The sequence below is a fragment of the Odontesthes bonariensis genome, chromosome 4, assembly GCF_027942865.1.
Source record: "Odontesthes bonariensis isolate fOdoBon6 chromosome 4, fOdoBon6.hap1, whole genome shotgun sequence".
Lineage (NCBI taxonomy): Eukaryota > Metazoa > Chordata > Actinopteri > Atheriniformes > Atherinopsidae > Odontesthes > Odontesthes bonariensis.
Window position 1 is genome coordinate 7,062,772 of NC_134509.1, and position 23,754 is coordinate 7,086,525.

At 41.4% G+C, this 23,754-nt stretch overlaps 1 protein-coding gene across 3 annotated transcripts in view; it reads right to left on the reverse strand.

Moving 5' to 3' along the window:
• The window catches only part of LOC142378334 (microtubule-associated serine/threonine-protein kinase 1-like), a 94,146-nt gene that overhangs the window by 6,379 nt on the left and 64,013 nt on the right, over positions 1-23,754 (reverse strand). For all 3 annotated transcript variants that reach the window (XM_075462699.1, XM_075462698.1, XM_075462700.1), the window contains 14 exons: positions 19,430-19,497; positions 19,210-19,286; positions 16,523-16,731; positions 14,590-14,728; positions 13,632-13,764; positions 11,874-12,039; positions 11,468-11,569; positions 9,459-9,581; positions 9,220-9,329; positions 4,271-4,434; positions 2,430-2,674; positions 2,047-2,304; positions 1,701-1,933; positions 51-173 (listed from right to left, as the gene is read on the reverse strand). In XM_075462699.1, coding sequence (XP_075318814.1) covers positions 51-173; positions 1,701-1,933; positions 2,047-2,304; positions 2,430-2,674; positions 4,271-4,434; positions 9,220-9,329; positions 9,459-9,581; positions 11,468-11,569; positions 11,874-12,039; positions 13,632-13,764; positions 14,590-14,728; positions 16,523-16,731; positions 19,210-19,286; positions 19,430-19,497 — 2,150 coding nt within the window. The remainder of the gene's footprint in view (positions 1-50; positions 174-1,700; positions 1,934-2,046; positions 2,305-2,429; positions 2,675-4,270; positions 4,435-9,219; positions 9,330-9,458; positions 9,582-11,467; positions 11,570-11,873; positions 12,040-13,631; positions 13,765-14,589; positions 14,729-16,522; positions 16,732-19,209; positions 19,287-19,429; positions 19,498-23,754) is intronic.

Below are 23,754 nucleotides of genomic sequence, written 5' to 3' on the forward strand. Positions count from 1 at the left end.
TGTGCACCAATGACATATATTTGAGAATGATTAAGACTCCGGATGCCAACCTTGAGGATGAGCTCTACCACTTCAGTGTGGACCAGACCATGTACGGGCTCTCCGTTGACATGAGTGATGAGGTCACCAGCACACAGGCCGGCTTCCTGGGCCGGGCCGCCGTCCTCTACATGCTGCGGTACGCACAACATATTGATGTGAGGGGAAAGAAACCACTTCCTATGCAAGTACTCTTAAACATAATGCACACTCGGAGTACATTATGTTTCAGAGTTTGTTTCATATTTTAAGATAAGCTAAATGTTTTCTGCCCAGAAAAGCTGTTCTATACAGATGATAAAACCTAGATGTTGATTAATTTAGTGCTGACACATTTCTTTTACGTTTCAGACACATCATAGATTCCTTTTTTTATTGCAATGTTTCATTTGTTTCTTTCAATTTGTATAAAAGGAAATGAATCAATCCATAAAAAGAGGGATAATCCAAAAAAAACAAAACAGTTAACTAATTCATTGGTAGTCATTTACATGGAAAATAATAATAATTTTAAAAATGATAGTACCCCACGATAAATAAGCAGATAAAAAGAGCTGGAAACAAGCAAATAACCTTGAGGATAAAACTTGTTCAAATGTTAAACATGAATTTAATTTCGGAGGCTTTAGCTGTTTCCACCTCTTTGTCAGTTACATGAAAACTGTCACTCGGTACATGTTAAATAAATATTTATCAAATGCTTTTTTTTTTTTTTAAACTTTGTTAAAAGGTCAATACCCTGCATACTTGTCAATTTCATGGGTTCTTTTAAATCCAAAAACATGGATAATTGTTTTCTGTATTTTCTGTCCAAATAGGAGCGACAAGAAGAGAAGAAAAAAAGCGTGTGCATATGTAACTCAACTTAGAATCAATACTTATAATTCATTTATTCCATTTACAAACAATCATCCACAGCATCACAGTGAAAAAAACTGGTTTTAGGAGCATTAAGAAAATGATTAAAACAAGAGACTGACTAATTCTGTTTACATAAATAATCAGACTACTTGTGTGGCGCTTGGCGAAAGCCTCTTTGGTTGTAATGGCAGCCTCGAGTCTTCTATGGTAGAGCTTGGCCCACCTATCCTCTGGAAGTTTTTTTCTATTTTTTCTGACGAAAACAATTGAGCCCAGTGCACAGCTACATTCAGAACTGTTTAGAGATGCTCACCTGGGTTCAGGTTCAGTTGCTGGCTGGGTCACGCCAGGACCTTCAGAGACTTTCTAAAGCTCCTCCTGGGTTTTCACAGCGGTATGCATCTCATGGTCTATGAATTATTCAGAGGCCTTTTAGTTCATCCTCAATTCTCTGTCATCTGCCTTTTAGTGAGGAATCGCCTCTATGTGTCTAATCTACCTGATTGCTGGAGTGTAGCAGCGATGGCTGTCCAAGTTTCTACCATATTCACAAATGAACATTGGTACTCATTCAGAGTATCCCTCCCAAGATCTGTGCCATCACACATTTCTATCTGGCCATGATTTCACTTTGACATCATGTACTATGACCTCCTACATAAACTAGTGAAATAATCAGAAAGGCTTTGAAAATAAATCTAGCATAAAAACAGTTTCAATTAATATAATAAAATAGTAAATAAAAAGCCAAAAAAAACACACATATAACCGACATGTAAGAGCAAATTTCTTATTCTTACCCAAACAATGTGATGCACACTGTAGATGTCGCTGTCTCCAATGTAGACCCTGATGGCCCTGAGAGTAAAGCCATACTTCTTTCCGGAGCGATGGATGGTGATGGGGGAGCGCAGCACACTGACAGCAGGGAAGAAGTCTCTGCTGGGTGAAGAGTCACGCGATGAGGGGTTGGAGGAGAAAGAGTGGGGGGACATGGGGCTGGCCAGTGGAGAGAAGCCGCCATGCTGCTCCACTGGAGGCAGGGAGAGGGGGAAGAACGAAGATGAGATAGTGTATCAAAATGTGATATGTCAGTATTTTCTAAAAGATTTCATCATTTTCTGCCCCTTTTATTCAGCCTCCCACCTGATGGTATGATCACAGACAGAGCCGTGGCAGAGGCTGACTTGATGACTTTGTTGCCTGGTCTGGAGTTCCGTTTCTCTCCGTCACCTGACAAATGGTGGTGGCGCGCACGGCGGAGGACCAGGTCATTTGTGGCTCGGGCCCCCAGAGGGTCATACAAAGGAGTCATCACATCCCGACTGACTGCTGCAGGACCAGGGGATAATGTGGCGATGGCTGAGGTTGTGCTCGGAGTTTCCCCTGGTTTAGGAGATTTGTCTGCAAGGAGTCGGAATGATGGAAATTACAGATTAATTCATTTATTTAATCTGAGAATTCCACTGCTTACGGACTTTTTGCTTTCTGTATCACCCTCCCGTTTTTTCCCTAAGCTGCCAACCCACCTGCTCCATTGACCTCCTTCAAGCTGGCCCTCTGCTCCAGCAGACTGGGTGATGGGATAGTGGTGCCATCCAGTGAGGTCCCTCGGATTTTCATGGGGTTCTGGCGGGTCAGGAAATCCGGCTCACCTTCGAGAGCGGACGCAAAGCGATGCGTATCCATCAAAGCTGAAAAGCGGCGCCTGGCACCGAGAGGAGGGCTCGCATCCCCTTCTGTGTAGAGAGACTCTGAACAAGACAGGCGCTTCCTGCAAGAGAAAGACGCAACAACAAGCACACGGGGAAATCAAAGAGTGTCATCTCAAGTATGATGTTTAACAAGTCAAGAGGTCTGCACCTATGCTGCTGGCATGAATAACAAAGACGAGCAATGACTGAGATGAAAATGCAATCCAACAAGTGGATACCAGTGATGTATTTTTTTCATAATAATTTGTCTATTGAAACTGATCATCAACTCAAGGTAAAAATGAATCATAGCTGACCAGAGTAATAAAGGTCCTTTCTGTTTGGTATGGAAGAATAGGAAATGTAATATATTCGGTGACAAATGATGAGCTTCTTTTGCCTTACTTTAATTCTCAATAGAGAATTGAGGATGTCTGAATGGATGATCTTATCTTATGCATGAACAGAAGAATTTGAATTCTGTCCAACACCTCCTGAAGCCTGAGGTGGAAATGGAATCAGCAATATGTCAACAGTATCAGTAATGAATCTTGCCTGAAAGGCAATTTTTCATTCGCAGCTAAAATCTACAACCCTTGATGCAAACTAATAACCACCCCTTGGTTGTCAGTGAAGAGCGAGACAAGTGTTTCAATAACAGTTAAAGAGCGGCGTCTGTTAATAACTCTGAGTAAACAGCCTCAGCACTGAGTGAGCAAATAAAAAAAACCATTGTAAGAAAAGACAATCACATAGTTACAGCTGCAGTTACAATACACGTGTAGATGAATACAGATCAATTTAAAGGATCACGAGTGTGCGTAAATTTCTCTCAAAAACTTTTAGGTCAGTGTTGTGGGGAAAGCTGTTAATTAAAACATGTTCTCAACCAAAAACAGCAAGCTCGTGCTGCCCATCACTTTAGATGTGGTGCGAACCGCTCGGTTGTTTATGTGATACGTGAATATCCAGCGAATAATCAGGAAGCACGGCTGCATTCCATTCATTTTTAAAGGGCATGAGCAGCTGTCTTCCCTGAACCACGAACGAGTTCTCCATATGGTCTTTACTGGATATTCCTTTTATACCCAATCATGACACCCTCACCTTCCAGACGGCGGAGTCGACAGAACCAAAGTCATCTGTAAACACTGCCAAGTTGAATTGTCTTATCACCGTAGTAGTTCCAGTATAAAATATCACTTAAAGGCAAAACACACAACTGATACCAGCAAGTCATTCAAGGAAACAGACAGCGGAGCGAGGCTTCTTCATAAAAACTACATAAAGATGCTGATGATAAAAGTGTGTTTGCACAACAAATGTTATGGCACTTTCATTCATATGGCAGCACATTTAAAATAAAACTAAATGCTAAAAGCTATACACTACTTTTGAATTCATTTTTGGATTTTGCGTACAAATGCGATTAATCGTGATTAATCAGGGAAATCATGTGATTAATTAGATTAAACATTTTAATCGTTGCCCAGCCATAGTATTAACAAAGTACAGATTGAATGTTTCAGTTGAAATGCTTTCAGAAATGGAAAAATAAACCTTCAGAGAATTTCTTTCTGAACTTTTTATCTCATCAAAGTATAAAGGAAACCCCGCCTGACTGTTTCATGAAAAACATCTTTAAAACCTCTCATTAAAAGCTGCCCAGCACTCACATCTCGGGGGATCCAGTCCTCCAGCTTTTGTCCCTCATACTGAAGCTGCCCAGGCTCTCCCTCTTGGTCACCTTGTCCTCACGTGGGCCCTTGTGCTCTCGGCGGGACACCGATGTTGTGGCTTTCTGCTCCAGTTGGGAAAGGTGCTCCATGCTGCTGTACACCTGCAGGGGATACAGTCGGATCGATAATCAAAGCCTGACCCCGGTACTTTTGCATGCTGATGAGCAGTATGACATGAGTTCTTTGGAAAACATATTGGCGACTGGCAGCTTAAATACAAATATTCACATTTCTACCTTGGCTTTCACAGTTCATTGATTATATTTCCTTTACATGAAGCCGTTAGCCTGTATAGACACCACAGATGTGAAGCACATTTAAAGGTATACAAGGCCAAAACAAAGTTTGTACAATTCTTATAGCATTTGGTAAATCCACCATTATTCTTCAGCACATGCTGAACCCTTATCGACAAGCTCTCCTGAAAGTTATACCATCACTTTTCAAATGGTACAACGTGGTGGATCAAATCTGATGGTACTTTTTTTGCATTCATAATTCTATCAGTTTTGACAGAGTCTACAACCCCACTGGCTGAACCACATCGTAGCCTCTGCTGTGTTTTATAAATGGCTGTAGACCATAATTGTTGTACCTCTCCTGACCTCCTCGGAACGTGTTGAAAATGATCAGAACAAAAAGGTTCAAATTTGGATTTGGATTGGACGAATCATCTTGTTGGTGCTAAAATACTATTTTATGCCTGTCAGACTGTGTTAACTTTTGTATTTTTTCCATAGATGCAACTAAAGTAATGGGAAAAAATATTGCGTCTTTGTGACAGGATAGTAACAAAGCACCTTCTTTACCAAGTTGTCTGTTATCTGTAAACAAAATACTGGTTCATTCCTTGAGTTGGATGCCCTTTTTTATGCTTGAATGATTGATGGATCAGTGTTAAAAGGCTTAACATAAAACTAAAACAGAACACCTTCCCCTTAAAATGTTCAGGTACAAGAACTGGACTTAAAATAAGTGAAAAAGCAGCTCATGACCAAAATAACCCAAAACAAAACAAAACAAACCTTGAAAGACTGTCAGAAAGCCTTCAGAACTATTGCTCAAGACCACTTCTATGACGCCAAAGAAACAAAATATAAAGAAAGCAAGTGTGACTCAAGACTTTTTCACAGAGCTGTACAGATGTTAAACTCTGTCCTTTGTTTTTTTTACCCTGCACGACCCATCATGTATATTCAGCGTCCTTCTTCGTGCACACACAGGGAAATAAACCATAATGACATAACATATTAGAGACCGCGGTTGATGTAACCTACTGACGGACATAACTTCCCCTTGCATTGATATGAGCATTAAGACATCCACAAAGGCATGCACAGTTATTCTGGAAGGCTCTCATTATGTGCACAGCGGCTCTATGTGGGGGAGGACAACAAAGCTGCAATAAAGGAAGCCTGAAGGACATTTAGCAACGCACCATGGAAACGAGTATCAGCTGTCTTGTCAGGAGGAAAAACCAAAAAGACGTTAACACAAAGACACTCTTACTTTATTTCATTTGTGAAACATCTCAAAGCTGAGATTTCATTCCACTAAAATAGAAACCACATTTAAGCTCCCATTTAAGCTCCCATTTAAGCTCCCATTTAAGCTCTGGGCGGTCATTTGTAGGGCTGGGTAAAAAAATCGATTCAATCGATTTTGGATCAATTTCATTTTAAATTTTGCAAAATCTATTTGTAGGGCATGAGAACGAATTATTTTTTTTTTTTTTCATGAAGTTAACCCCAGTAGTCTCGTGCGTGATGCAACAGTGGCGCGTTTACGTCCGCTTGTCATTCAAGCGCACAAGCTTCCAAGATGGCCGACGCAGGTAAAACTCCGCTCAGCAGGCCGCCCCAACTTAAGTCTGAGGTCTGGAACCATTTTGGATTTAAAACAACAAAGGACAAAGAGCTGGATAAAACCAAAGTGGTTTGCAGGATCTGCCAAGCGGAGGACAGTTACTGTCGAAAAACTCCAAACCTCAGAAACCACTTGACATAAAATAAAATACATTAGTATTTTGTAAAACAGTTGAGCTATTTTCATTATTTAAGAACAGATTGAATTGAATCGAATCGAATCGTGATTAATCGATTCAGGACCTTATGAATCGAAATCGAATCGATTTAGGAAATTGGCCACGATACCCAGCCCTAGTCATTTGTGCGACATCCGTTTCATTTTGTGTTTAAAAGTGTGGTCATTTGTCGTGAACCCTTTGAGAATGAATAATTTCATCTGCACAAAGGGGTCATTAACAAGTGGCTCTGTCTGTGTCATGTTGGCTTGTTGGCATTTCTCACCACGGTGTCCCGACAATAAGCAGCAATCAAACGAGGTTGCATGAGTTGATGCTAAATAATCAAAGAAAACAAAATCATCCGAGTGTGCCTACAAGTCACAAATCAAATATACAGCAGCTTCCTTACTGTAAACTGTGGCGCACAAGTAATAGTTTGCCAATCTTGATTTTCCATTTAATAACTTATACTTTATTGTATGCATCACGTTGCATCTTTATTTATGTATCTATTCAATTATTTATTACAAAAACCCCAGCAAAACAAAAAACAAAGCAAAAACTAAGCTGGTGGCAGAACTCTTTATTTCCCCACGGATCATCCAACAAAAGAAGAAAACAAAACTCAAATAATAACAAGCAGTGTGTGTTGGTGGGAAACTCTGTCTGTATCAGTCGTCATGTGAATCAAATAATGATCCCAAATGGCCGTCCCATCAAGCAAAGTAATCCTGGCAGCTGTGATCAAGACAACAATAATGACAGAAAATGAACCTTTTGATATATTTGGCATTTGGGATGCTCCGCCTAACAGACAAAACACATAAACCAGTGAAGGGAATTACAGAACCAAACCACTGATATCCACAACTTTCATCCAGAATGAGTTCAGTGATTTGCATTCCAGGACTCTAATTTCTGTCCCCATAGGTACACTTCTTGGAAAATTACCCCCGCAATGCTGCTTTCATGGGAAAAAGAACATTCAGTATTCAACAACCTCCAAAAGAGCAGGGCTGTTACTACAACAATATTACATTACATCCTGAAAGGCTGTGACGCACCACAGTTCCTGATGAACATGACTCCCTGAGATAATCAAGCCAGTTTGCTACTTTTGCCTGGATCGCAGATGTCAGCTCCACACAGTGGGATTTGAGCTGCCATCTCCTTTTGCGGACAGGTAAAAATCTATCAACCTTATCTCTTTTAGTCCAAGAGTTGTTGCGAACAAAGGTTTCAGAAGATCCAGGTGAGACTTTAGGCCACTAAAACCTGTATTCCTTTAACAGAAAAATCCTACGTAACAAAGACACAAGACACAGAAATGGTCTTTCAGGTAAATACTGTTGACCTCTGTTCAAATAAAACATGCAACATGATCACTGACAGCTAAACGCACGCAGTTGTTCTTTTAAAGGCACAGACAAGAAAGTACAGAAACGTACCATATTCCAAGCTACGATGTTTGTACCCTGCCCGGCGACGGTTGGTGGGACAAAGCATATGTACCCTTTTGGGACCATTCCTGCTCTTTGGTTTCTTTGTGTGCACCTCTGTTTTACACTTTAATTCGATGTAGACTTGAAGAGGAGAGATACTATCTGTGTAGAATTACATAACATGTAAAGATTCCATGGAGCTTCCATTACAAATTCTATGCCAGAACATTCGGCCATTTTCCCTGCTCCAAGCCTGTTGTCGGGTGTCTCTTCTGCAGCAAATTCACTTGAGATGATTCAGCAATTAAGATAGTCTGTCATTCTATGAAATGAATGATGCTGTGTAGCCTTGCATATTCAGGTAGCCATGCACATGATACTAGGTAGTATCTACAGTTTTGTAGAGTTTTGTCTACAGCAACGATTAAAACAACACAACATTTCTCAGTAAGATCTCCTGCTGTTTGGATGCCATTTAAATGCCAGCCCATCCAGTTTGATTGCGTCTGTCTTTTAATATTGTGGGTACCTACTTTTTCACTATTGATTAATCTGCTGTTTATTGTAAATTTTGTTGGTGCATACAATGTTATGAAAAATAGTGAAAAACAACCTGTGATGATGTTCCAGAGCGTCAAAGCTTTGTCTGCGCAGCTTTGTTAAAGATTTGCATTTGACAACCGCATGAAAAAGAGAAAAACAACAAATGCTCGTCGATAGAAACAGAGTGCGGAAATCTTCAATGATCCAAAGCTTTAAATTAAACTCTTTGCCTGAAAGGCTGCTCAACAACCTGGGAAAATCAACTTCAAGCGGAGCTTCAAATGCATCTCAAATGTTGACAGACTGAAGAACTCCCTCTAAACCCAAACATTAGTGGGAGAACTAAGTAAAAGACAGAAGAAAGGTGGGAAGAATTAGACGTACAGAGAGTGGAGAGTATGACGAGAGAAAATCCCACCTGAGACAATAAGTGGGACAGAAATAGAGAGCTGCAGCTCAGAATTAGATGTGAAAACGAAAACAGGTTAGAAGATGTGTGGATTGTAAGAGTCACAGACAGGCAGAGCAAACGAGGTAGTGTGAGGCCTCCACCTTAAAGGTGCCTGAGCTCTGTGTGGCTTAAAATAGAAACTGGAGACGTGGGGAATGAGGATGAATGGTGCAGCTGTAAGACAGCCCACTCAGACTTCATTAACACCAGATATGAGACCTGAGTCCACCCTCCAGGAGCCGCTTCGTGCTGCATGACCTACTTTGTGCTACTGCTCTTTTCTTCTTCCTTCTTCCTTATCTAATCCTGACAAACAATCTCAAGTGCCGAGTGAGCGTGTGCGTGGCAGGTTGGTACAGCGAGAAGGAAAGAGAAAGCTGCCAGTGATGAAACAGGAGAAGATGATGGAGAGGCAAAGTCATACCTTACTGAAGCGGGGAGAACAGGAGGAGAACTGTCTGATCTCCACTGGCTCATCATCGTTGGTGTCGTCCTCGTCGTACGTATTGATGTGGCGGTAACGATCCGAGCGGGCTGCCAGAGGAGGGAAGGGGGCAGAGGAGAGCTGTCATTTAAAGATAATGACTGGAACGGTGTCAGAAAATGATTGTGCCACCCATAAACCACACATCATCGTAACTACTGTAGCTCAGACACACGTACTATCAAAGTAGCTGGTGTCCTCCTCGGACTCAAGGTGAGGGATGAACTCTGCTTTCTGCCTCAGCAAACTGTTCCAGTCCAGCTCAGTGAAGAACGAGTGCTGCTTCACCTCGAACGCTCCACCTGGCGGCAGAGTCACAGGAAGATACGGATGCTAAAGCATGACGAAAATGTGACCTAATCAATCTCTGAAAAAGCTGAGCTGACCATTATTACTTTTTTCTGTTCATATTTGGAAGTTTAAAGGTCATAACAAAATAAATGGGTCCCATATAAGAGTTTTAGAACCCTGCAAGTATCTAAGTAGCTCAGAGTCTTTCTGTCATGGCCTGTGGGTTTTGTTGCGTTTCTTTTTTTAAATCTTTTCTTTTGTTTTCCCCACCAGTTGTCATGTTCTGTTAATATCTCCTAATACTGAGAAGTTTTGATCTCATTATGTCCATTACTTTGGTCTTACTCCTGTTCCATGTGTGTGTACGTTTGCCCTATTTCCATGTTCTGTATTGTTAACTTTACCTCCTGTTTTATTTTCAGAGCCTGTCTCGTCTTTCCTCTGAGTTAGTTTTGCTTCCAGCCCTTCCCACTCACCCGGGGTCTGGTCAAGCGTTCATTTTTTCCCCCCTTAGGAAGCTTCTTAACTGAGTGAAATGACCAGGAAGTAGCAGCCATGAAAGGAAGTGGTCGAATTCTCTTCATGCTAATGAGAGGAGCTTCCTCGATTATATTCCCTCTATTATCTTCTTTTACATAGAAAACACTGGACCATCATTTGTGAAAGAAAAGTAGATAACTCTGCTCAACAATATCTTGGGGCCACAACAATCAAAGTGGTGCTCTATTGTTATCATACAGTTGTACAAACTAGGATTCATGTAAACAAATACCAGGACTGGAGGGTGAATGTGAGCGGCCTATGACAGTAACATATTTTACTTTTATGTGTTTTTCTTTACTTTTTTAACGACCAACCTAGATAACAAAGTCCTACTTTATACCATATCTTATTTACACTAGGATCATTTATATAATAGGGCCTCTGTGAAACAATGTGGTGAGAATGTGTCAGGCAAAGTACTTCATGTGTTTTTTGCAGAAAAATTTAGAACTGGAACTGTAGACACACCTCACAGCGTAGTGTGAAGTGTGGTTCAATTCTCAGTGCAACGCAGTCTTTAGGAATTTGTCTAACCATCTTTCCTTCACCCCATGACATCCAACAAAGTCAGGGAAAAGCGCTTAGGAAAAGACAACAGGAGGAAATATTCTGACTATTCCTAGCCCAGGTCTTAGTTTCTAATCACCATAGCTGTCATCTGTTGATCATCTACTCCCTGCCTGGTTTCCTTTGTTCAATTCCAGATCTTTGCATCTTTCTAAACTTGTATTCTGTCCCTGCCCTTTTCTGTTTTGTTTCGCTTAGATGTTTTTGTAATTTAAGTTTTCATTTTTGCACGGTGGTGTGGTGGTTAACACCGTCGCCTCACAGCATTAGGGTTCCTGGTTTGAATCCCCCCCGGGCCTTTCTGTGTGGACTTTGCATGTTCTCCCCGTGTATGCGTGGGTTCTCTCCAGGTACTCCGGCTTCCGCCCACTGCCCAAAAACATGCATGTTAGGTTAATCTGTGATTTTAAATTGTCCCTCAGAGTGAGCGCGAGCGTGCATGGTTGTGTGTCTCGTTTGTCTCGGTGTGGGCCTGTGATGGACTGGCGACCTGTCCAGGATGAACTCCGCCTCTCGCCCTATGACAGCTGAGATGACTTTCCCATGAAAGTATTTGTACAGGTGTGACTTTATATTAGAACATTGCAAAATAATTCAAATCTGGCAAATCTTCCTAATGGTATTTTCAAGTCAAACAGAGGTTTTGATTTGGTTTTCTTTTTCCACTTAGCAAGGAAGCAAACTAATCCCAAATACTGACTGATACATTTTTACTAGTCCATTCATGCTACTGAGGATTCTTCATCTCGTCAGAATGCCGATCTGATTTCAAATGCACAAACATTACCTGTTCCCAGCCGTACAAGAGGGTTGGTCTGCAGCAGGGCAGAGATGAGGTCCTGGGCATCTGCAGGCAAAGCCTCATCACCATCTGGCCAAACTATGTCATCTTGCAGAGACACAAGAGAGACAACAAAGATTCAGAGGAGCAAGATGATAAATCACAGGGAAGTTCAAACTACTGTAGAAAAAGCCCCAACCGGCGGCAAGAAAATGCGTTAATAACTGGAGCTGCATTCAACACCTCATGGCCTAAAACTCTCCCACAAGAATGATTCAATGACTTCACTGACATTATAAAATAAATGCATTTCTGTTTCTAATCCACGTGCTTCTCTTTTGAATGTTTGGGAGAACATTCTCTGGTTCTCCAAACCAAAGCTGTGTTTCAAATGTAACTCGTCCCTCCTCACCTGTGATGACCTGACCAAACAGCTCCTCGGGAGTGTCTCCAAAGAAAGGCACACAGCCCACCAGGAACTCATAGAGGATAATGCCCATGGCCCACCAATCCACAGGCTTCCCATAGCCTTGACGGAGAATCACCTCTGGGGCGATGTACTCCGGAGTCCCGCAGACCTGGTAAGGAGCGATGGAGAGGATGTGAAGGAAAGGAAGGCGGAAAAAGAAAGGGAAGGAGGAGAGAAGTAGAGATAAACACTCTTAATAGCTGTGAGCTGCTTTAATAAATGTTGCTTAGAATGTTTCTAAATGTAAAAGATGACATCAATAATCATTTTCCATTTTTGAAAGCCATGAGAGTGAAAATGAAATTGGATAACACAAGAACTTTAAGAATTCAAGTCATTGGTCAATAAAAGTGGAAACTATTTGATTAAATTCCACTGGAGTTGGCTTGTGTTTTGGACAAAGTGTCTTTCCTTACCAGAAGCAGTTAAATGGAAGTCATCAATCTATCTCCTATGTTGTGTTTATACTCTAACAATGACAATAAAAATGCAGCATGTCCTGTTCAGTATCAACAGGCAGGTGTGACACTGAATATTAAATCCATGTACCCAGCAGACATCATTACTGACTGCATGCAAAATTCCCTCCTAATCAGAATCCCCACTACAGACATTAAAAGCAAATCTGTTGTCTGTGCAAACTGCAGATGCGAGATGATTACTGGCTGACAAACAGACACCTGCTTCAGCGTAGAATAGCAAGAGGACACCCGGGCCCGTCTGACTGATTACGGTTCAATTCAGAGCATAAACACTAACTGTAATTGCAAAATGGGATTGTGATGGAGATGGTGAGCATCAATGATTCAGTAACTCTGACTGAACAGGAAGCATTGTAATGCAGTGTCTTTCTTTGGAGACGATTGATTTTGCCGGCCGACTTGGCGGTATTGCATGCATGGCTGGAGGAGACAAAAGGATGTTTTTTAAATGGCGGTCGGCTGATCAGCCACAGCACGGCTTTTCTTTCACTATTTCTGCCCTGTACCCACCTCATTCATACGGCTGCTAATTGAAAGCAAATTGTCTGCAGTCTTTATATCTTCACCATGTGGTGGCAAAACAATGACCCTAATATCCAAAAACCCACAATGAAGGATGGTATCATAAATGGTCCTACACATAAAAACACACTGTGACTTAAAAAGTAAAAGTAGAATTTCTTGTGTCATTTTTTTAACTTAAAGAATCTAATAATATGTCTGGAGTAGAAGTTAGTCACTTTAAACTGTGTGGATGGTAAGGTGAATATTGTCCTCCTGTGAACCAACATTAGCAAATACCCTAGCTGTTACCATGGATACATTTAAAATGAATGAGCTAAAGTCAGTTGACTGACCTGCACATGCCTCCACAGGTTGGATGCAGATCTTTTCTTTGTTTGCTGCTATCGCCAAAATTTTTACTAAACAAAGCAACCGCTGCCTATCAAGGTTGTTGCCTTTCTCCTAATCATGCAAAAGTGACATAAATGGGGTCATGGATTGTCATTTTCTTCAGGTCTTACTGTGTGTCCATTTAATCATCTTGACAGCTGCCATTTAAATGAGCAAAAGACTTGCTGTCTTAGCGTTGGACACAATATCACTTCCTGACATGTCTGACTTTTAAATAATCTTTACGGAGGCAATTTCACTTGAAACTAAAACCTCCATTCCAGTACAAGTCATCGTAATTTATCACTTTGATTTCTGACTTTACCTGTTTGTCCAGGAACTCTCTGGCATCTTTCTCTATGTGTCCTTCATAAAGGTTGGTGGTGAGGCTCATCAGACCCATCTTCGACAAACCAAAGTCTGTGAGCTTAATGTGTCCCATGGAGGTGATGAGGAGACTTTATGGAGAGAGGAACAGAAAACATTCAACACAGCGTTGTTTTTTAAGAGAAACGTTTGGCATTTGGAAATAAAATAGAATAAATATCAGCCAGTGCCATTGGTTGAAGTTGTACTATGTCGTGATGAGCCGGCTGCAGTCAACAAGCTGAAGGCCCATTTTTGGCTGATATATCTGTGTGTATTCGTAGGGGATACAGTAAAACCAAAAGCAATTGCAGGTGGGCACAGATTAGTGATATCATTTACCACAGATTCTCAAAAAGAAAAAAAGTTTATATAAACTTGCACTGTCCATTATCTCAGATTTATGATGGAGGCAACCTATTTTTTGTCTCTAAAGTGTGAATATCAGGCACATAATTACCAAGTACCATTGCATTCCAGTTCTAGTGTCCGGGAGGCATCAGCAGCTTTCTGCCCCTATCCCCTAGTGAGTCCTTTATTCAGTAAACAGTATAATGTAGTCTTTTGTTTTGCATCAGATTCTTGTGCACTCTTTTGCATGACCACCTACATTTTCTGCCTTGGATTTTTGTTTGAATTTCCTTTTTTTCACTTTTATTTCACACCTCCCTGTCTCCTGTGAGCTTGTACTTGGTTTGTCTTCTGTGCACCACGACGCTGCTGTGTTCATCACTAAGTTTGTCTGTTTGGTCAGTACTGACTTAGTATTATTCATTTTGTTAATGAGTTCATAAAAAGTTCAAACATTTGAACAAATCAGCTGAAAAAAAACCACAACAAGCTTCGAGGGATTTCTTCACGGAGACGAACTTGTTCACACACACGCACACACACACAATAGGAGAAAGTACACTCACTTGTCAGGTTTGAGGTCTCTGTGGACGATACCATAGTTGTGCAGATATTCCAGGGCCAAAACGGTTTCAGCAAAGTACATCCTTGTCAACTCCACAGGCAGAGCCCCAATGTTCTTCAACAAAGTGGCGCAGTCACCCCCTGAGAAAACAGAAACACCACAGCTTATTAACACCAAGTGAATTTTGTTGCTCTGAAAGGAAGAAATTCAATCCTATTGTTTTGCAGATGACATATATAGAACCTCTGATTAGGTAGAATGAATAGATCATTCCTCCTAACATGTCTTATTCTTGAGAATTTCTGTATGGGTTAACTTAATGACTCTTAATAATTTATTTGACTTGCAATCCATCTTTGCTGCCACTAATCCATGATTACTTTAAACATGCTTATGAGTCACCAATTCACACCCACCCTCGACACCTCATTGATGCTGTTTACACCTGTTATTAACATCTTAGACAGCTAAGATGGACTTGACAGCACCATGTGCGTCATTCTGATGTCAACATCTCTCTTCATGCACATCTCGAGTGACCTTTTGTGTTCAAATAACACCTCCTTGCTCTATATGCAAAAGAAACATGCAGCCTGCATCACGCTGTCAGCTGTGGTGGGCAACAAACAGGACATCAGCAGTAGGTCCACAAATGCTTCAGCAAAAGCCTGAATTGAAGTTAAAATGGATTCTGACTTCAAAGGTTTCAAATTAGTTTTACTTCAAGTTGTTGCAATGAAAACATTTAAGTTGGCTAAAAAACTAGAGATTTGTAATGTGGAGCTCAGAGCCACGGCATCTCCGCTGACTAAGAACACATGAATTGAGACTTTTGCCTTTCTGAACCAGCCTCTGAGCAGGTGAAGAGAAGTCTGCAAATGCTGCAAATGGTCTGCTCATTATCGAAAAAGTGAATCATCATTTCATCATCAAATCATTTCCCCTCCCCCCAAAGCTTTGTTGTCCAATCACAGTTTTGTTAGCCGCTTCTGCAAATATAAGCAGGAAAACAAAGAAAGAGGTTCTCTGTGAACGATACGTCTTGTGCTTTAGGATGACGTGTGTTAGGCGAGAAGGTCGTCCTTCAGTCGTGGCGCAGGACACGTTTGCGTTCTCACTGTTCTGGCCCGACCAAATGGATCTGAATGTTTCCTAACTGCGTCCTGTGTGTGTGAACTCAGAGCTGTCCATGTGTAACCAGCTCACTCGTGCTGCATGTTCATCCGTTCAGAGCTGAGGTTTTGTTTCAAAAAGCCCTCTAAAAGTCCTCTCTTTCTTTCTCGAAATGCATGTGATTGAATATATATATATATATATATATATATATATATACATTTAATTTCCCTCTGGGATAAATAAAGTATTTTTGAATTGAATTTGAATTTGAATTGAATTTGAATATTCCACCACTGTACTTTAAGTTTCCTGAACGTTTCATAGAGCATACATTCAGGAGCAAAAGATAATATGAATAACACCATTGTGCTGTTCAAGGCCTTAGCCGACTGACTCATTCACAATCCAGTGAATGAAAAGCAGGAGTTTAATAAGCCTTAACTTTGGTGTCAGCATCACTACAAGCAACAAACACGGCCCACAAGCAAATGTTTGAAAGTGTTTGGTGATGGGATCAACCTTATTTCACAGATTAAATAGAGTGACAAATCTGGAAACTGAAAAGGGCTATTTAACAGAGACCTGGCTGAACATGTAATCACATGGATTATACAGAAAAAAACATTATCATTCTCTCTTCACATTTGTCGGTTGAAAAATGGCCCTCGCTCAAATAAAAGTCCACAGAGATCATGAACGCCACACATGAACCCTCTCATTCCACAGCGTTCATGTGCAAAACTGACGGCGTCAGAAATCATAGACGTCCTCTCAATCTCAATCTATCTCTGGTGGGGAGCCGATCCCAACTCCCTTACCTTCCACATATTCCATGACCATGCAGAGATGTCGGCGAGTTTCGAAGGAGCAAAACATGGAGACCACGAAGGGGTTCTCTGCGAAGGTGAGAATGTCCCTCTCCACAAACGCCTGCTGGATCTGGTTCCTCAGTATCAGATTCTGCTTGTTGATCTTCTTCATGGCAAAACGCTGACGTGTCTCCCTGTGGCGAACCAGATAGACAGCACTGGAAAGAAGAGATACCACAGGGGTACAGAGCAGAGGAGATGGAGTGGAAAACACAGCAGGCGGTTAAGAATATAGAAAAGAGATATGAGCTCAGTATAGTATAACTGTGAAGACTTGACAGGTGGATATTAAGACTAACAACCTCTGGCACAGAATGGCAAGCTTAAATCTAGTAATCATCTATTTCTCGTTGATCCTGTAGTGAATTTTCTAAGTGCACCTTAGAAATATCCTTAATGCAGGCTTGGCAGGCGCAGTGCTTTCCTAAGCCAGCTTTAGACAGCTTTGATCATGCATCAGCATGTGCACTGCTCAGCATCAACACAAGAACACATGTGATTCTCGCTTCAATCCCTAATGGTAGACTGTTGTGCAGTACATTTTAAATCATGTACATTTCTTTCAAATCATTTAATGAACCAGCCTCCGAATAAATGCATTCTAAAATGTACCCGATCCAAATCCCATTTGTCCTGTTTTTATTGGTGTTTCGATTATTCTCTGTGCCAGGATGAAAGGCTCGAGCAGTGCTTCCAGTGTCCCTATTTGTTAGTTATCGTCCTCTGCCGTGCCAAAAACATGTTCTACCCCACACAGCATTACGAGACGCGACTATATCTACCTGAAACATTAAATAAACAGCAAGACATCTTCCCTTAACACATACATTAGAATAAAGTTAGTGAATGGTTTTTATACTGTATTTCTAATATAATGTGGTTAAAACGCAGAACAACTGGCTCGTTGGACTGTTTTATCATGCTTCAACTCACACATTTATGGCATCACATCAGCTAGACACATCACCGATCCACTAAACAGCTCCAGTTCAGCATAACTCCTCCATAAAAAAAGACTCCCAGAAGTCTGCAGGCATTTTTTTTCTGGCAATTTCTAATTGCTTCTTGGTAAATGATTAATCTCTTTAGAGAGATTTCTGCATGAGAATAAACAGAATCTGTTGGCACCAGACAAGATATAGCCACAGGAAGCTTTAGGGTTTCTATTTATGCTCTGACTCGTATCAACCTTTCAGATCTGGGTAGGCTCAGATCCTGGATCCATGCAGGTGAAATTCTGCACGGAGAGCAAAAATCAAAGAACACATTTCCTGTCTCGAACACCATTAGCTTTGGTCTGATGCCAAATGAGCTTAATTGAAATGTACCTGCATTCAAACAGTTACTTGTGAATGGATGGCTGCACCGGCAGCTGAGAAATTACACTTGTTGCCCCCCCCCCCTGCAGCCGGTGGGCTCCCAGACTGATTGCAAATGGAGTGCGGTAAGGTTTTCTAAGATGAAATTGCTGTTATATTCAAACACAGAATTTGAGTTGTTTTGAAATGTTTAAATGTTAAAAAGGTCCTGCTCCTGTGAAAAGTTACAGTTTTGTTATTTCTTAGATGTTTTTTGTTTTTCAAGTGGCTGGTCCTTTTCCGATTATCCCGGCCACTGGCGCTGGAGGTTGGTCCCTTTCCGACCTGGCTTTCATCCGGCGAAAATGTTCGAAAAGAGTTATCACCTTCCCCTCAGGGTTATTGACAGCGGTCTGAGACTTGGCTGCTGGAGATGGCCGAGGCGCAGAGTAGGCAGGCCAGGGCTGAGGGGCAAGGTGAAGTTTCGAGCCTTGGTGAAGTTGAGAAGGGCATCTCTCGGTGTGACTGCTGGTTCTGGTTGCACAGCTCCCTTCTCTTGATGGCAGGTAAACCCTCGGCGGGAAATCATTCTCCTCCCCAGATCTATTCACAGGAAAGGGTACCAAGGCCTGAGGTCGACGAGGGAAGATCTCTGCAGGGTCCACAATAGTGGAGGCGAGGAAGGAGGACCCAGGTGCAGACACGGATCAGGAGCCAGGAGGCAAAAATGATTTGCAAACTAAACTCTGTTTATTTGGAACGGAAACAAAAATCGCAGCTAAGCTGGAACACCATAAAACTAAAGTTGAAAAACAAACGCCTAAGAAATAACAAAACCACAATAAAATTTCGCAGGAACAAGAACTGACACAAAATGCATAGATCGTGACCGGGTTTTCCAAAAGCCTCACGTTCGTTACCTCAACTAATAGAAAGGGATTTAAGTATTTCAGCAATTAGACAGTGACTCAATAACTGTGACGTGGCTATTTAAGATGAACATAATCAACAGGGCTGAACAATTTGCAATGCCAGTGTTTAAAAAGAAAACATTGCACAAATTCTAACAAGAAATGGACTAAAGGACTTAAACATGTCAATGTAATAAAGGCGTTAAAGAGAAATTCAAATAAGCTGTTCTGCAGGTAGCCGTGTGGAGAAACTGTACAACAAAATGAACATGTTTGTGCTATTGGGACTATTAGTTATTTTTAGAGGTTCATTTGTTTATCTGTTTGTAAAAAACTGATGTCCCAACACCTGAGTCTGAAAACTGCACACACTGTATACTAAAAAGAATTCTATGAACTTTCGGTGAGGTGTAAATCCCTTGCTCACCCATAAGCTCCATTGCTGATCAGTTTGATGGTCTGAAAGTCTTCCTCACTGGGCGGCTTCATGGATCTCCCTTTTCCCTGGTGACAGCCAACAAATTAAAATTGCAACTCAAATACAAAAGAAAAGGATTCCATTCCAGTGAGCGTGTGTGTTTGTAGGATGGTGTGTAAAAGCATTCATATTGGATATTTGCGTGTGTGTGTAGGTGCTAGTTTATCACCTCTGCCGAGTCATCCGTCTCTGGAGTATGTGGACCCTCACTGTCATAGCTGTCAAGACTCGTGATTTCTGTAGAGAAACGTGTCGGTTACAACCAATCCTGGCGTCATGATGAAAAGAGCCAATTTCTTTTATCTCCAACAGCCGGACTCCCATACTGCTTTGAGCACCCTCAACAAAATTCAAGTTTCCAAACAGCAGAGGGGCCAAACGCTAACGCTCTCTTAATTTGTCTTCTCTTCTCCAGCTTTCCCTCCTCCTCACTTTGTTCTTCCTTCCTCCACGAGCAGCGCTGGCAGCGAATGTTCTTGCACTCTCGTGTGTGTGACAGCTGCTTGAGCACACTGATTATATCATTGTTTTGATGAAGCAGGGACAGAATTGAGTGATGACTGACTTCCCAAACCATTTGCAAAGCATCACTGTAGATTTTAAGTTAATCACAGATGAAAGTCGCTGAGCTGAGAATCAGATATTCACACTGAAAATGTTGTCAACCGTCTCTGAGAGATGAGGAAAAGAAGTAACTGTGGAAGTGTGAATGTGCAAGGAGCTACGTGGGTGTGCAGGCGTGCCCGTGCATGACAATGTAGGTGCTAAAGACGGTGTTAGATCAAGATATCAAGTGGCACATTGTTAGCAGAGATTGTTAACTCTGAAAGGCCCAAATTAACAAATTTCTCACAAAGTCAGAAAAAGATAAATCACAGTGGGTTTTTTTCTGAGGAGTTATTCTGAGTTATTAAATCAATCAGCCAATGAGCAGCTCTGTATGGATTAGAATGGATTAAAATGAAAGTGAAAACAGACAGCAACAATTAGCAGATCTCCCAAACCAATATCTCCTTCACAACAGAAGATAAAAGTCGTTGAAAGTGCCATGTTTACCACTGTGTAGCATTACCACTTCTTTTAAAAACGTCTCGGAGGTGAGGAGAGCAGTTGCTGGACCTTTGGGACCTTTTCCCATTCTTGTCTGATTTAGGGTTCTGGCAGCTCGAGGGTCCCGGGTCTTCTTTGTTATATTTTCCATTTCAGGATTTGCTAAACGTTTCATTATTTTCCAAATGTTTTCAGCCAGTGAAAGATCTGGACTCCAGGCAGGCCAGTCGAGCATCCAGACTACTATGAGCCATGTTGTAATAGATAAAAACACATCATCTGAAACATACCTTTCAACCCTGATGGTGCCATTCCAGATGCACTAAAGCACACCCATATCATCAGATATGCAGGATTTTGAACTGTGTGCTGAAAGCAAGCCAGCTGCTCCCTCTCTTCTTTAGTCCAGAGGTTGTGGATTTCATGATTTCCACAAATAATTCATCAGTCTTTCTTTTTAAAATTTGCTGTGGCCCAGAGAAAACAGGGGCATCTGTGCTTTAACCTTCATTTGTGGATGGAACGCTGAGCTGTGTTCACAGACAATGATTTCTGGAAGTGTTCAGGAGCCCATGCAGTGATTTTCATGACAGAATCATTCCTCTTTTTATTGCAGTTTGGCCTGAGGGTCTGAAGATTACGAGCATCCAATACTGTTTTTTACGTCTTTTGTTCACAGAAATGTCTCCAGATGCTCGGAATCTTTTGATGATATTACGTCCTGTAGATGATGGAATATTCAACGTTCATATATATGTTCATTTATATGTTTAGGAACATTATTCTGAATTTTCTCCACAATTTGTAGATAGTTTTTTTGCTGAACCTCTACCCGTTTTTACTCCGGAGAGACTGACTCTCAAGGATGCTCTTTCTATGCTTAATCGTGTTCCCAACCTGTCGCTGAATAACCTAATGAGCTGCAACATGTTCCTCCAGCTGTTTCTCTACGGTATCTTTTACTTTTTCAGCTTTTTGTTGTTCAAACTTTTTAAAGACGTTTTGCTGCTATCAAATTCAATATGAGTTCATAGTTTTCATGCAATAGTAAAATGTCTCACTTTCAACATTAGATATGTTGGAATGTGACATTTCCAAATCATTAGTTTTTCTTTTAATCTCTTCCCATGGTGCCCTACTTTTTTGGAATTGGAATTATGAATTAATTTAGTAATTATGCAGTCTGGGGGATAATTATAATCAAAGTCTTCGGTGTACAGAATAGTTCTCTTAGTTTTTGGAGCCTTGGAAGATTCAAACTGAAATGAAGGCTTTTGTTTTCCTCTTTCTTTTTACTTTTATCTAGCCTCATTCACAAAACAATATAGAGCTGCGGTTCAACAGAGCCAGAGGGTTGCAGTCCTCATTATTATTCAGTCTGAGCCTGAGAAGAATGCTAGACGGAATCTGCTGCAAAACATTTAGGCTATTTGTTAGTCAGAATATATGCTAATGTTTGTATTGCACCCTCACCTTTGATCTGCTCAGTTTTAGGGAATAATAGGGATAACAATAATAATAAAACACTGGAGTCGACACATATAACATCTTTAACCTCTTAGACAAACAATTGAGATGCCGTGCTTCACAAGCAGTTGTTGTCTCAAAATAATGATTTTCCATTTGATATGATATAATATATATATATATATATATATGTACACTATATTGCCAAAACTATTCGCTCACCCTTCCAAATGATTAAACTCAGGTGTTCCAATCACTTCCATGGCCACAGGTGGATAAATTCAAGCACCTAGACATGCAGACTGCCTCTACAAAAGAATGGGTCGCTCTCAGGAGCTCAGTGAATTCCAGCCTGATACCATGATAGGATGCCACCTGTGCAACAAGTCCAGTCGTGAAATTTCCTCGCCACTAAATTACTCACAGTCAGCTGTCAGTGGCATTATAACAAAGTGGAAGCGATTGGGAACGACAGCATCTCAGCCATGAAATGGGAGGCCAGGTAAAATGACAGAGCAGGGTCAGCGGATGCTGAGGCACATGGTGCACAGAGGTCGCCAACTTCCTGCAGAGTCAATCGCTACAGACCTCCAAACTTCTGTGGCCTTCAGATTAGCTCAAGAACAGTGAAGAACAGCTTCATGGAATGGGTTTCCATGGCCGAGCAGCTGCATCCAAGCCATACATCACCAAGTGCAATGCAAAGCGTCGGATACAGTGGTGTAAAGCACGCCACCACTGGACTCTGGAGCAGTGCAGACGGGTTCTCTGGAGTGATGAATCACGCTTCTCTATCTGGCAATCTGATGGAGGAGTCTGGGTTTGGTGGTTGCCAGGGGAACGGTACTTGTCTGACTGCACTGTGTAAAGTTTGGTGGAGGGGGGGGATTATGGTGTGGGGTTGTTTTTCAGGAGCTGGGCTTGGCCCCTTAGTTCCAGTGAAAGGAACTCTGAATGCTTCAGTAGACCACGAGATTTTGGACAATTTCATGCTCCCAACTTTGTGGAAACAGTTTGGGGAAACAGTTTGGGGATGGCTCCTTCCTGCTCCAACATGACTGCGCACCAGTGCACAAAGCATGGTCCATAAAGACATGGATGAGCGAGTTTGGTGTTGAAGAGCTTGACTGGCCTGCACAGAGTCCTGACCTCAACCTGATAGAACACCTTTGGGATGAATTAGAGCGGAGACTGCGAGCCAGGCCTTCTCTTCCACCATCAGTGTCTGACCTCACAAATGCGCTTCTGGAAGAATGTTCAAAAATTTCCATAAACACACTCCTAAACCTTGTGGAAAGCTTGCCCTGAAGAGTTCAAGCTGTTATAGCTGCAAAGGGTGGGCCGACGTCATATTAAACCCTATGGGTTAACAATAGGATGTCACTAAATTCATATGAGTGTAAAGGCAGATGAGCGAATACTTTTGGCAGTATAGTATATTTATATGAATTTGTTGCATCTTTACTAGGAGGAGGTAAGACAAGACAAAGAGAGACAAGTTATGTTAACCATGACGGGCAAATGAATGCTCTGAGTTTAAAAACTCCTGCTGCCCCCTCCTCTTAAAATAGAAGTCAAAGAGTCACTGCAGCACTGAACAAAGCCACAACACACCACGCTGCCGCTATTAAATAAAAAAAAAAAAGCAGTCATTCAAAAGACAATGTACACCATGTCAATTTATGAGCCTTAGATTCATTGGAGGTTTTATTGCATTTCTGTTTTTTCCCCCTTGGATAGAAACAGCCTTGCTGTTTACAACGGATTTCGGTCTCTAAGGCGAGTTATGGGTTAATCTCCTGGCTCCAGCTCTGCACTTAACCAACAGACACCAGAGTGGTATTGATCCTCTAATCTGACTCCTCTCATCTAAAAGTGAACAAGCGAATCCAGAAAAACATAGCTGCAAATTAAGAAACATAACCCATTATTTTCTGTTTCCTATGAAAGTTACATATGTGCAATAAAACCCGAGAG